This window comes from Drosophila montana, unplaced genomic scaffold (assembly GCF_035044405.1).
Source record: "Drosophila montana isolate Dmon_TW-CO22-7 unplaced genomic scaffold, ASM3504440v1 contig_3733_1, whole genome shotgun sequence".
Classification (NCBI taxonomy): domain Eukaryota; kingdom Metazoa; phylum Arthropoda; class Insecta; order Diptera; family Drosophilidae; genus Drosophila; species Drosophila montana.
In genome coordinates, this window is record NW_026998620.1 from 13,176,081 (window position 1) to 13,189,693 (window position 13,613).

A 13,613-nucleotide genomic window follows, 5' to 3' on the forward strand; every position below is an offset into this window, starting at 1 on the left:
TTTTGTAGAACTAAGGGAAATTATCGAAAAATGCTGACAATCGATCCAAGGTTCAAAAATCAAAGTGTTTGTAGAGTCTGAAATTGATTATCAATAATTATTGATAATTATTGTTTAATAATTCTAATTTATAACGGGTAATAGACCTTAATCACGGTTAACAGAGGTGTAAAAGCAATCACAGGCCGAATACCTTAAACGATTTTTTTCAATAAATATATTTCATGTAGTAAAATAAGATATCTTTTTATACGATAAAACGAACACAAGTATTAATATTTAATAATGTTTATATGTGATCGCCTTTACTTACTAATTGTGAGTAAAGCATGAATGAAGTATAAGCTATATGCCCTTTAATATTCATTTTCAGTTTGTACAGGATATAACAACTATGGAGTAAATCCAAATACATGCACTTTATGATATACCCATACCTTAGCGTCGGCGTTGAGCTGCATATTTGAGCATATTATGAGCATTATTTGTTATTTAGCCATTCACTTGGCATATCATACATCCGCTGTGGCGTCGTCGATTGAGTGCAACCATCATTATGGGAATTGGAACTGCCCACTTGGATTGCATAGGGCCAGCTGCCCCATTTGTTGTGGCCCACTTGACGCGACCTTGCCGCAATTTTCCGGTTCACGCTTTTCACTTGCCAGCTGCAGCCCTGAGCTGCTGTCGACTGCCACTGAAAGTTGATCAAGTTTTATTGGGTTTTTCGAGTGCTTCGATGTTGAGTAGGGGAAAGGGGAAAGGGGAAAGGGGGGTTATTGCAATGTTTGCAGGCCCCATAAAATGGTTGACCAACTGCAAGCTGTTAACACAAGTCTTGAGTGTGTTTACCTTGAACTTGACCTTGCTTTCCATTGCTCCACTCAATTCAAATCGCATTTGCGGCTTGTGGCATTTATAGTTTCATGGGAGTTTTTCATCTGGGAAAAGTGTTTGGTGTGGCAAACAACTTTTTCAGATTCGATTTGTGCGACAATTGCAATGGCAAACAAAGTCTGAAAAACTTGGATAGGTAACTTACTTATCTGACTTTGAATAAAGGTGCATCACATATAATCATCACATTGAATCAACACGCGTCCAAATGTTTTAGTCAAATGACTACGACTAAGAATTACCTTGTATCCAGGCCCAGATCTACCCAATTAATAACAGTTGTTCGGCTCTGCGATTTTTAGAAAGAAAAATTTTAATATTTTTTTCTAGTCGATTTTAAATTGATCCAATTTGAGCCCATAATTATAATTATATTTTACAAGTGTTGAACAGAATTTGTAATAAAAAACAAATTTGTATCCAAGCCGAAATATTTATCCAAGTTTTAGTCAAAGTTTTTAAGGATATTATTATTATTATGGGAATATCTCGGGTATAATAGGTCTCATCTTTAAATGATAATCTTTTTAATCTTTTAATAAAAATACAAACATCCCAAGGATTACATCACAGTGATAGTGTTACATTAAGTCCGGTTACTTCAAAATGTTTGCCAAAGTCTGATTGATTATAATTCAGTCGAGATAAAGTCGTTCAAGGTTTTTTTTTAAATTATCCAGATTTAACTAGACTATCTTGGGGTAATTTTACCTCTTAGTTTGTGTGTGTGCTCTAAGATCAGGCCAAATAGCTTTATAAATAGACTAGGAGATAATCTGTGCCGAAATATGAGGCTATATTCCGTTTTTAATATAATTCCTATGCGTGTGTCCAAAATTATTTGATTGTCATCTACTAGAAGGTGGAAGAGAGTCCTTTGTATGAACATAAGTATAACTCATATAACAAAAGAACAACTTGCTTAAGCAATCGAAGCACAAATACGTGTAAGTCTTACTTGAATTAATGAGAATCACATAGTAGGGCGACATTTAAAATACGTACGTATTCAATTTCCTGCGCTGGGATCAGTAAAGTCTAAAGTCTACATTTGGTAACATACAATATACCATTTAGATTATGCAGATTTTATTACCACCAATCCAGCATTCAGGCCAGCCGTAAGCAAGTTCAGAGACTGCCCAAATGACCGCTGGACTTTGGGTGAATGGACGCAGGACAAGTTTAGCTCAAACTTAAATATCTAGAATGTTGGGGCTGGTCAGTTTTAGAAGTAATCAAGAGAAGCTTAATGTGTGCTCTCAACTTTGAACCGGAGCGTACAAAATGGCCGGGTTGTTCGAAACTTATGTCGACCTCTGCGATTGACCTTCGCACAGCTGGCCGCTGTCGCAATGAGGCGTTAAAACGCAATTGTTGCCAAAATGCTTTGTCCCAATTGCCGGTCGACAGACGCACAAATGTATTCTGTAAAAGATGATGGATACGTGTTCGCCATTGGACTTGATGTGCCGACAAGTGCGGGGTCAAAAGTAATGCCAACGACTGGGCACAAGTTTGCATTGCCGGCACATGCTGCCGCGTAAATATGTAACCACAATATTTAACTAGCAGTTAACTGATTAGCATCTGTCTGGACATATCTGCCCGGCTATGCAACAGTTTGTCCAACTCGTCGTTTGATTTAAATACAGCTAAAATAGCATAAGATAGCATTCGTTTTTAGCATTATAAACATGCTTGTATGCGGGCCAAATAGATCCCGATAGTTGCCGTCTGGACATACTTTTAGTGCTTAGCCGCTAACCATAGCTAAGCGATACCCATTAAATTTGTTTATAAAGAGTATATGGTTTTGTGCAAATGTTACAGGCTTCTTTGCCCACACGACTTATTTAGACTCTTGGTCCCTCCGCCTGACTGTCTGCCTTTATTGATACTTTTATTGGTGAGAGTTTTGTGTTTAATAATATTCACTTTATTATTTCAAGTAATCGGTAACTGCATTCGATTCAAATTTAAAGACTATTAACTTTTTTTGATTACCTTCTTCCACTCCCAAAAACATACAAAAATCTGAAAGATATAACTATCATTTTCGTTATAAACTACATATGTACATAGATTTTAAAGCCAGCCTTAAGTCCTTAAAATTCTAAAAAGACAATAAGCACACAAGTTATTAAGGAATGAAATTTTTTAATGGTTCGGGTTATTATATTTTGTAATGGTTCGGGGATATGGGAAGAAGAAACGCAGCGAAAAAGAAAAAGTAGCATCGAATAAGAAGTAGCAAAAATGAAGAAGAACCATAGACCGCATGCATTTGACTATATATATTGAAAGGAAAGAAACATATTTTTAACATCTCACAGCTGGATACAGGGTATCTGCTAGTCACGCAGCACTCTCGCTCCTATTCAGCTGTTTGCAAACTCTAGACAGAGAATTAATCTAAATATTTTGTTTCACCTTCTTTTTTTTTGCAATGTTTTATTGTCTAATCAGCTGGTTTGAGGTAAACAGAAATCATGACTACCAAGTATCAGAAGATAAGTAGCCGACTTTCTAGCTGGGTACAGTTGGCTCCAACTGAGACCTGAGATAACTGTCGCAGCAGTAAATTTCGACTGCAGCTGCTAAAAATATTTATAAGCAACACACACACACACACACACACAGGCACAGGCAGGCACACACTCATGTTGTGCACACATGAAGTCAACAAATGTCACGGGACGACAAAGTATGATATAGATATGAAATACAGAACTCAACAAAGTTGACAGCCACGAGTCTGAATTTATGAGCAGATTTGCCCGCTTTTCGGTGTTAGTAAACAGGAAAATGTTCGCCATTTTTAAAAAGCAAATACCCTTTAATTTGTAAATATAAGCCAATTACAGTCTGCAACAGTTTGATTTCTGACAGCGCGAATAAGCTCATGATTTATGAACGACAATTCATCGCCACGTTGCTTAAGCCATTAAATGATTAGAGCTTGGTTATTATTGTCTCCCATTACTTAACCCAACTTAGTCTTAACAGTCTTTTCTTATATTCTCTATATCTTTATCTCACAACTTTAACTTTCAACTCTAAGGGTTCTAAAAGTACAGTCCTAGCATCGGTGTTGCTTTCTTTCCAAAATCGATACTACTCGCTTATTCATATTTCGATAATTATATCGCTTAAATGTCTATCGATACATACATTGCTTAAAAAGAGTACCTAAGTATTTCATACTTACAATATAATTTTGCTTAAACAAAAAAAGGGAAATTTTGAGGATACAATCTTGGAAGCCGTGTTCCGGCATGTGATAGACATAAAACACAAAACCTAAGCGATACCCTGTGAAAATCTCCGATAAATACAGTCGTACTTAAGTGCATACACACGCACACATATACACACACATGCAAACGGTATAAGGCCCTTCTCTCTTTTGCCTTTACTCGATTACCATATTAAGGCTTAATTTTATTTGTATATAACTTCTTTATTTGTTGACCGATTGCTAAGTATATAATGTGCAGGGCTCTATATGACATTCAAAGGTGTGGACATACCTCTACTACTAACTTTTTTTTTTTTCGAAAATTTTGAGGGTGTGAAAAAGTTTTCTTCAAAGTGAAATGCTTCTATAAGCTCAAGAGCTAGCATTGAAATCGATATTAATTGATTATGATATCGATAATTTTTGATATCCACAAAGAGTTATCGAAGCTATATATAAACTTGTATTACGTATGATATGCGAGAGCTTAATCGACTCCCCTCGATGTCCCGATTGGGGTTATATATATAAAGTTTATTGATTCCATCTGTCTATTTGATAACAGTTAAAATGTTAGCAACTGAATTTAATACCTTGCAGATCTAGTTAACTGAGCACAAATTGTCTATAATATTATATAAAACGCAAAATTGTGAAAAATTATTCAAACATTGCCAGACTTTTAAAGCTAATTTATATTTCGATACAGTGCCTGCTTAAGAATTACAGAAAGAAGCCAATTAAATTAAGACGTACAGAACGAATTCGTGTCCGGAATGCCCCGAATAATAGCAAGAAGGAAGCGCTGCCATCAAAGTGCCCTCCCCTCTGAGTCCGAGCCTCCAATCAAGCGCACGAGGCAGCAAATTTTGACAGCTGCGGATGGAGATTCGGCCGGCATTAATCCAGCTCCAGTCAATGAGAACGACATCAATAGCAACAACATAATGTCGACCATAGCTGGAGGATGTGAGCTCGAAATGGTAGAGATTGTTCCGATTATTCAGTATGAGCCGGAGCTGGGTGCGGAGGAGAATCCATTTTACTATGAGCCCAACAAATTGTTAAACCAGTTGCATGCGGAACGCCTCAAACGCAACGATCCATAGTTTATCTATTCGATAATAGCTGTCATTCAGAAAAAAATTGCAAGTAAATAGGGGCTGCAGGCATGGTAATATAGGTATTAAATTTCAAATTTCGTTCAACTTATTTGTCGGACTAAATGGTCCGACTTCGTTCACACAAGCTGAATTTATTCACACAGTATTTTTTGTCACTGTTCAAAAATAAAGGTCAAAGGTAATAAAACGTAAGAGAAAATTCGATCTATATAAATGCTAATTCCGAAGGTTGTGCTGAAATGAGGCCAAGACTCAGATAAATACTAATTCACACAAATTATATTTTTACTATTATATGGTCGAAAGAGTGCAAAGTCAAGGCTGTAAGCCGAAGATCGAGGCGAACCAGTCTCACGTAAAGCTAAGTCGACCCTGCCATGTCCCTCCGTCTGTCCGCCTGTATGAGAAACCTTGATCTTGGGAACTACAAAGGATTACAGAACGAGCCTATCATCATTTTTTCCTCCCATTTATAATATAGATTAATGTCGATTTTGAGACATGGTATAAACCTAGATTATGTGTACCTTGGCCCATTCGACCCAGTATTTTTTAAGGTAGAGGCATATTTTCAAATAATGTATAATCAAATAAAGTATAATATAATCAGAGGTAAGGGATAATATATAAGTTTTATATATAATTTATGCTTAGTCCATTTTAATACCTTTTTTTTGGGTATTCGAATTTTGTTATGCAATGTAGAAGAAGGCGTCTTAAATGCCTTAAAGTAAATAGATTCTAGAACAGCATCAAAAGCCAAGTTGACATAGCTATGTCCGTCAGCGTATTTTAATTCAAACTAGTCCCTTAGCCTTATAGCAAGGTCCGTCTTTCTGTTGCAGGCAGTACATATGAAGGAACCAACAGGATCGGATCACTATATCATATAGCTGTCATAGGAACAATTGCTCAAAAAGTACGTTCTTGAATGAACAGCTTTTTTGTTTATTAATATACGTAGATCAAACTCGGCATTCTTTTCATCACACTCAGCATTTACGAGCTTCACTATTCGCACACAGCTGCCAAAGGGAAATGTCAACAAGGGTATTAAATCTTAGGCGTGCCGCAGATATCTGTACTTTCTTGTCTATTTATCATTTATTTATTCTCAATTGTGTTTCAATACTCGCGTCTTAAGCAGGGCATCAAAAGCCTTGGGATAATCTTGCCATTCTATAGTTGTACTGAAAATCTAGCTAAATATGCAAGATTTTCTCATAATGCAAGGACGTCTGCACTTCAGAGTTGTGAATCCTTTTATCAGCTTTTTAATATTAATTATGCTCGGAGCATAGTCTATTTACCTTTTATTTGGTCTCAATGGTGTTTTAATATTTGTGCTCTTAAGCAGAGTCTGAAGGGCATCAAAAGCCTTGGGGTCATCTTGGCACCTGGCATGCAAATCAATGAATTGGCCCAGTTAAGTGGAGCAATGCCATCGAGAATGCCATCACCCTCTCAGGCTGCGAACGGGTTCAATATAGCCACAAAACGAGCAGAGGTCAGCAGGGGCGAGTCCAAAGACGTCACCATTGACGTTCGCTCCGGGCCAGGGTCGGGCAAAAATCTGGCTTGATTCTGGATGGCAATGCGCGGCACGCAACGTGCCAGCTGACAACAACGTGAGTTACGGCGTTGCATGCAACTGCTGCTGCCACCTGTGGTCCTGCAGACCTGCAAAGCTGTCGTCCAAGGACTCGTTCGGCAATCGCTCACAAAAAGCTGCATCTAAATTAAGAAGCTGCACTCAACTGCTGAGGCCCGACCGCAAGTAGGTCGAGCAAAGTATGCAACCTATTATTCAGGACCCCAAGTAAAGATAGGTTGCGTGTGTGAGTGTGTGTGTCTGTGTGAGTGTGTCTAGCGTTACGTACACTTAAGCTTCAACACGTGTGTTGAACACACATTCGCATCTCCACGTGCACGTTGGAATTATTTTTGGAACATCTTCGTGGTCTTATGCAAAAGATTTCCTGCTGGCAAGGACTCTTTAACTGTAATCCTCTGCATGCCAATTTAATAAATATGTATCTGTCGATATTTGTGCTATCCAAGTACAAATACGCTTTGATACCCTGCACTGGCAATGGTTCATTGAGGGTATAAACGACTTTTAACGCAAGTCTAACAGGCATCCCTGCCCGTTTGTCTGCCGTCCCGTTCGATTTTATGAGAACTTGGAATATATTTTCTTTTTCTCATGAAATCTTCGCTAACTCTATGCATTTGCCCAAAGTCGACAAGTATTGATTTTCAGTCTGAGTTTGTTGAGTTGTTTCTCTTAGGCGTATTTTAGATATTAAACTGTCGCCAAGTGGAGTATATAGGCTCTGGTATACTCTACACTCATAAAATGTGTCAATGTGGAAATTCGAATTAATGCACACGGCAGCTGGTAGGTGTGCCTAGGGTATCAGCCAGTCGGGCACTCTAGAACTGAAGCACTTTTGTTTCGCCTTTTCCACTCGAGTTAAGTATCTACGCGTAATAGATATTTGTTGCCAACTCGAGGAGGCTTGTTCACAACATTTTAATTGCCAAGGTACGAGCACGCCCACACAGGCCTGTTTATAAAATATAAAAAATTCTGATTTATGCAAGCTCTATGGGCACAAACAATTAGGTAGAACAGCAATTAACGAGGGAAAAACTTTCTTGGCCGCACTTGGCTTCCATCTTGGGAACATTTTATAGTTTCAGCTGTATTTGCAAAAATAATAATTTACTAGCGGGAAATATAGGAAATATAGTATGAGTAGACAATTAAGCACAAATACAAATAATCATAAACATTTTATGTCTACAGGGACGGAATAAACAAATAACGGGCTAAATTTTTTTTAAAAATATTTGACAAATTATCAAGCTTCTAGATTGTCAAGGGAATATCATTTTACAAAATAAAACAAAGCAGATATATAAAGTGACTATTGTATTATAAATTTTAATACTTGCCTTTACATTCAGTGCACATAGCTCAACTTTTTAAGGCGCCGCAAGAGCTGAATTCGCACCTGAACTCTTGTATACGAGGGTTGCACAATATGTTGTGCTCCTTGGCGACAGTCGGTATTACCAGGTGCAACTTGCCATTTAAGCTGGAGATTTTCAAAAATAATAATTAGGCGGGAGTGCCCGACTAGGGCATACCCTAAGCCCAACGTCGAGTTGCGTAACTGTTGTTTATCGTACGAACCTTATGAAATTTTCCGGCACAAATAATAATCATCCTCCAAAATGTGTTGTTTTTTTTAACTTGTGACGAATTGTGATGGAATTTTCCAAAAAGTTAAGATTTCTGGATTTGTGTATGCTGCAATTATTTGTATCTGGGTATCTGGAAATATATCGATTTTTATCGATTTAATGGAATCCGGACAAGTTATCGATGATTTGAAACAAAACTGATCTGTGCGGGCAAATGGAGGCGGTTGGTGCTAAATATACAGGCCTCTAGCACCTCGTTTCGCACTCGGACTTGATTCAGGTTATGCAAATAAAAGTTAAAGCCATTTCAATTGATTTAATTTTCGCATTTTGCCTTCGAAGCGCGCAATGTTAAAGGCAGCCCTCGCATAAATTGTTGAAATTTTGAGAGCTTTTTGCTGTCGACACATTTGCATATGTCAATAACTGAATAATCTGCAATTGACGTCAGTCTAAGAGTGCATTTAACAAAATATTTCAATGTATTTGAATGTACTTGCGTTTATTCTTGCTTGGGAATTGCTTTACTTAAGCAGTAAAACAGAATATCAAAGAAATATGGGGAACATGTTGAACATTTTTAATTTCAAGTGGATCGATCTAGTCTAGGCTAAGTATTTTATTTTATTATAGGTTACACCTGAGTGTATGTGTGTACCTCGTTTAACTAAGCAAATATTACAAATACCTATAATTCTCTTTGACTATAGTATATTGGAAATCTGAACGCCCAATTTACAGGAATTTTCTATTAGATTTCCCCTCTGTGGTTGATATTTGAAAACGTGTTCTAGCAATGTTCCCATTACGAATGTAATGCGAATGTGCACGGGAATTGAGTTTAATGTATTCCAATTAATGTAATCGCTACATTGGCTTATTACGTACCTATCTCAACCACTTTGCATAACATTTTGATTTATTATACGCTCGTAAATGTAAAGACATGAATATTATATGAATCACAGCCGCTTCAGTTATTGTTATTGTTGTTTAATTCACTTTTGTCGAGCTGTTCACGAGCAAATAATTTGTATACAAAACATGTGACACCTTGCACTTTGCACAAATTGTGTTTGCATTGCATATTCCGAGGAAACAATTACCAAAGAGCTGTGCAACAAGTGTTAACTAAAGTCAATAGAGCCAAGTTTGGGGTATATATCACTATACCCAGCAAATATTCTAACTAAAAGTTGTAATGTAACAATAACATAGTTTTGATCAATGTAACAGTTCATAGCTTAACAGAATGTAAGCAACATATATTACAGCATCTTAGTTCATGTTTTCTTATGTTAACAGTATGTTATTTTCACAGAGTTAACATTTCTTGCGATTGATTAACAAACATATTTGTAAAAGTTGTTTTCTCTAAGAACTTTTATAAGTTTTATTTTGCTAAAAATAATATGTGAGAATTTACCAATTCAATTGAAATTTCTTTTAATCTTTATTTATAGCTATTTATTATTTGTTATGCTTTTTTTTCATATACTGTGTGTGTTTTACAAACATGTAATATACCCCATTTATATTTAGGGTATTCAAAAAAAGCGTGCAGCTTGTAACAAAAAACAAACAAAACGAAAATCGTGTAAAGTGAACTACACGCTGATTGTTTGCGAAAGCTTAATGAGAGAGACAGAGCAACACAGTAACGGAGAGAGAGAGAGAAAGAGCGACATGGAAAGAAAGAGAAAAAGAGATAGATCGATCGTGAGATTAAATAAAACGTCCGCTACGCAGCGTGACAAATTTATGAGCAGCTTTTTAGCTTTTTATCTACCTATCTATCTAACTGTCGATGTCAACAGCTGTCCAGGATTCATCAACTTAGAACGCTCTATCAATAAATATTATAGAGTTGCTAGGGGGGAGGGGGTGTTCTGCATTTGGCTTGATCATTTATGGCTCTGACGTTTTGATTGATTCTCTAGGGTAATTTTTGTGTCATGTGGAATGACGGCTGCCACCGTTGTCGCGGCTCAAAACTTTTGCGCACTGCACGATGTGTGAAATTTAGGCTGTTGAATGTTATTCGACCAGAATTCATTGCATACTTTGCGCGGCAAAAAGGAGCTGCGCCTGGCAGCTGAAGCTTTTTGCGCTGACCAAGAGCAACCACTGCTCGGTTCGAGCTTTTCATCTCGGCAATCTCAGCGTCGATATGATGATGACTATTACTGGCGGCTATTGACGCATCGGGGCTGTCAGTTGCGCAGCGTCGACGGCGGCGTTCTGACAGGTTTGGATTTGGCATGCTGAAAAGCCCCCGAGCACAGCGGACAGTTACAAAAACAAAAGAACAAAACGAAAACACAACAACACAAAATGCTTGAAAAGCCGAAGCCGAAGCCGTAGACGAGACGATGCCGATGCCGACGCCGTTGCCAGTGCCGTGGCTGTTGCCGTTGCCGACGCCGACGTCGACACCGACGCAACGCCGACGCAGACGCCTCGTTTGCCAACTCGATAAAAGTGTGTGCTAGATGACGTTACCGTTACCGGTCGTGATTGTTGTTGTTGCTGTTGTTGCTGCTGCTTTCAGCGCTGCTGCTGCTGCGGCTGCTGCTGTTCACATTTGGATAATAAAACTGGCAACGCGCACTCGAGCGCCAAGTTAATTTGCAAACGCTGCTCATACGCTGCGGAGGCAAGAAGCAAAGCGAAAACGTAAAGCAGCAAGAACGCCTCCGGCCAGAGGCTTACACGGTCGCCGTCACAGTGTTCCCCCCAGTGTGCCCAAAGCGCGTGCGTGCTCAGCGTCCAGTTTGGCCTTATTCGCATTGACAGCGACAGCCACATCCACATACCCAAACGCACACAGTCAAAACAAACGCCCGCCGCAGTCTTCATCTCGTGTCGTTCCTAGTAAGTCATTTTTGTTCGAGCATTCTTTCTGTTCCGTCGCATTTTGGAAATCAGTCGCGATTTCTTGCGCGCTTCTCTCATTTAACGGCTCTTCACTGCGCGGCAAAACGAGTGCTAATAATACAAAAATAATAATAATAATAATAGAAATTACACAAATTATTTAACTACACCAGTTACGGTAGCATAATTAGGCACTAAAATTGCTTATGTGATTTTCGCAAGTTTCAAAGTGAAAACATTGTTATATATACTAAATTTTTTAAAATACGCTAAAAAGTAAGCGAGTGTACAATTAAAAGAGATATATATATATAGATATATACATATATATGTACATATATATGTATGTATATAGTATTGTGCTTTATGATGTTTTCCAAACAGTGCGAATATGAATTTATGAAAATATATGGCAATATTATGTAAACATGTATTTATTTTTAAATAAATGTATATTATGCGTATTTTCTGGATGTTTGAAAAAAAAAACCGGACATCGGTCAATATAAACACAAGTCAAATTGTTTGAAAACTTGGTCAAAACTGTGAGAAAACTTGCCAAAATTAATAATTAACACATCTCTGAACTGTTTATACGGACAGCAGCTGTAAGCAGCTTGATTTTAGTCAAAAAAAAAAATAAATAAATGTGCATCCAAAAAATATGAAAACTGTAATAAAAAGTTTTCTACAACTAAAATACTACATAAATACCATGTAAAAAATTTGCATTTTCGATGTTTCGTTAATTAAATCTTGCTTAATTTAATGAGAGTTTTTGATTTTTTGAATTTGCAATAGATGAGAGCATATAACGAAAGTTTTTTGAGTTCTTAAATACCCTTTCAAAACATTTGCGCAGTCAATATACAATTTGTATCTGCTTTAGAACAAATGAGCATATATTTGCAAACCAGCTCATAAACTAAACAAGCCCGGATTTTTTTAAGCTAATTAAATAATTAGCAAATTAATGCCCAGACACAATAAATAAATGTCAAATATTTACAACAACAACAACGAGAACAAGCACGTGTTTTAACAGAATTCCAAAATGTGTTTATAAAGTTTATTAGCCTATTTATTATTAGAGGCAATCAACTCATAATATAATTTAAAAAATCCTCAACTGGTTTCATTTGGTTTGCAGAATTCGGCGAAGGCTGCCAGCAAAATCGTCTCGATGATTGACTCCCGAGTGCTCAAAGCGAAGACGAAAAGTGTGCCCAGCAATTTGCACAATTTTCCGTTATAACGAATGCCACAACAAAGCAAAGACAGCAGACACCAAAGCAACCGTCAGGACAACACTAAAAGCTTTTCAGATATATTTAACTGTAGACAATAAGTAGCCAATGCCAAATAGAATGATAATGGATAAATCTGAGGCAGCCGGCGAAAACGCTTGGACCAAGCTGCTCACCGAGGACACCAGCAAGAAGCCCGAGATTGTCAAATCCACAATCATCAACAACAACAAGGAGCTTAACACGAAGGCGACAGCAGCGCTTAACGTGGAGCAGCTGAGCACAGCAGACGTAGGCGCCGGCGCAGGCGTCAATACGCTGCCTCCCAGCGCAGGCGCTGATCCCGTTGCCGATGCCAGCGCCAATGGCGAGCAGGCCTACAATCGCAGCGCCACCTATGGGTCGGGCATCAACAGCGCCGGCGGCGAGTCCAGCGGCAGTGGAACTCTGCTCTCGCGCAAGGAATCGTTCCTGGGCTCATTTCACAAGCAAATCAGGCGCTCCATAAAGGCGGTCAGCGAGTCGCCGGGACCATTAACTAGGTGAGTGTTAAGACTCTTAGTTATCAATTATTATTAAATATTTACCACTAGATAAATATGCATCTTTGATCAAATTTATAAAGTATTTACTTCACGGGCTTAGGCGAGTAATTTATTTTGTGTTGAACTTGAATCAAAGCAAGATAACCTCAAGAATTTCTCTTATAAATTTGATATCAACAGCAACTTTTTAGCAAATACTTAAATAAGAAAACTTAACAGTTACCCAAATACCGTTTCTTAAAAAATACATATTTTAATTGATATAATACCTAATATAAATTGAAATAATTAAATGAAAACAATTAGTTAAAAAGAGAAGTTTTTGGAAAAAAGGTTCCTAACTTGATCAGTTTCTTCTTCTGTAGGAAAGAAAGGAAGCATTTGTTTATATTTTTTTATTTAAATGTTGAATAGTTAAGTTAAAACTAAAGCTAACTTTAGAAAAATATAGCGCGGGCTTCTGAGGCCT

The 13,613-nt window shown here is 37.6% G+C and overlaps 2 protein-coding genes across 3 annotated transcripts; both read left to right on the forward strand.

Annotated features, from left to right (window-relative positions):
• The first annotated feature begins 4,914 nt into the window (after positions 1-4,914).
• LOC135437169 (uncharacterized) lies at positions 4,915-5,247 on the forward strand. Its single transcript, XM_064695033.1, has one exon. It carries the CDS (start codon positions 4,915-4,917, stop codon positions 5,245-5,247), a length of 333 nt encoding a protein of 110 aa, XP_064551103.1.
• A 5,446-nt stretch (positions 5,248-10,693) lies between these two features.
• LOC135436287 (uncharacterized) lies at positions 10,694-13,160 on the forward strand. Of its 2 annotated transcripts, none has more exons than XM_064693851.1 (2): positions 10,694-11,628; positions 12,503-13,160. In XM_064693851.1, exon 2 carries the CDS (start codon positions 12,708-12,710, stop codon positions 13,143-13,145), a length of 438 nt encoding a protein of 145 aa, XP_064549921.1. In that variant the 5' UTR covers positions 10,694-11,628; positions 12,503-12,707; the 3' UTR covers positions 13,146-13,160. The 2 variants fall into 2 exon arrangements, with proteins under 2 accessions (XP_064549921.1, XP_064549920.1); XM_064693850.1 differs by having other exon boundaries at positions 10,696-11,349.
• The last annotated feature ends 453 nt before the right edge of the window (positions 13,161-13,613 follow it).

Bases quoted from the DNA above. Each gene is read 5' to 3' on its own strand.
- LOC135437169 (XM_064695033.1), top strand. From the start codon at position 4,915: ATGCCCCGAATAATAGCAAGAAGGAAGCGCTGCCATCAAAGTGCCCTC.
- LOC135436287 (XM_064693851.1), top strand. From the start codon at position 12,708: ATGCCAAATAGAATGATAATGGATAAATCTGAGGCAGCCGGCGAAAAC.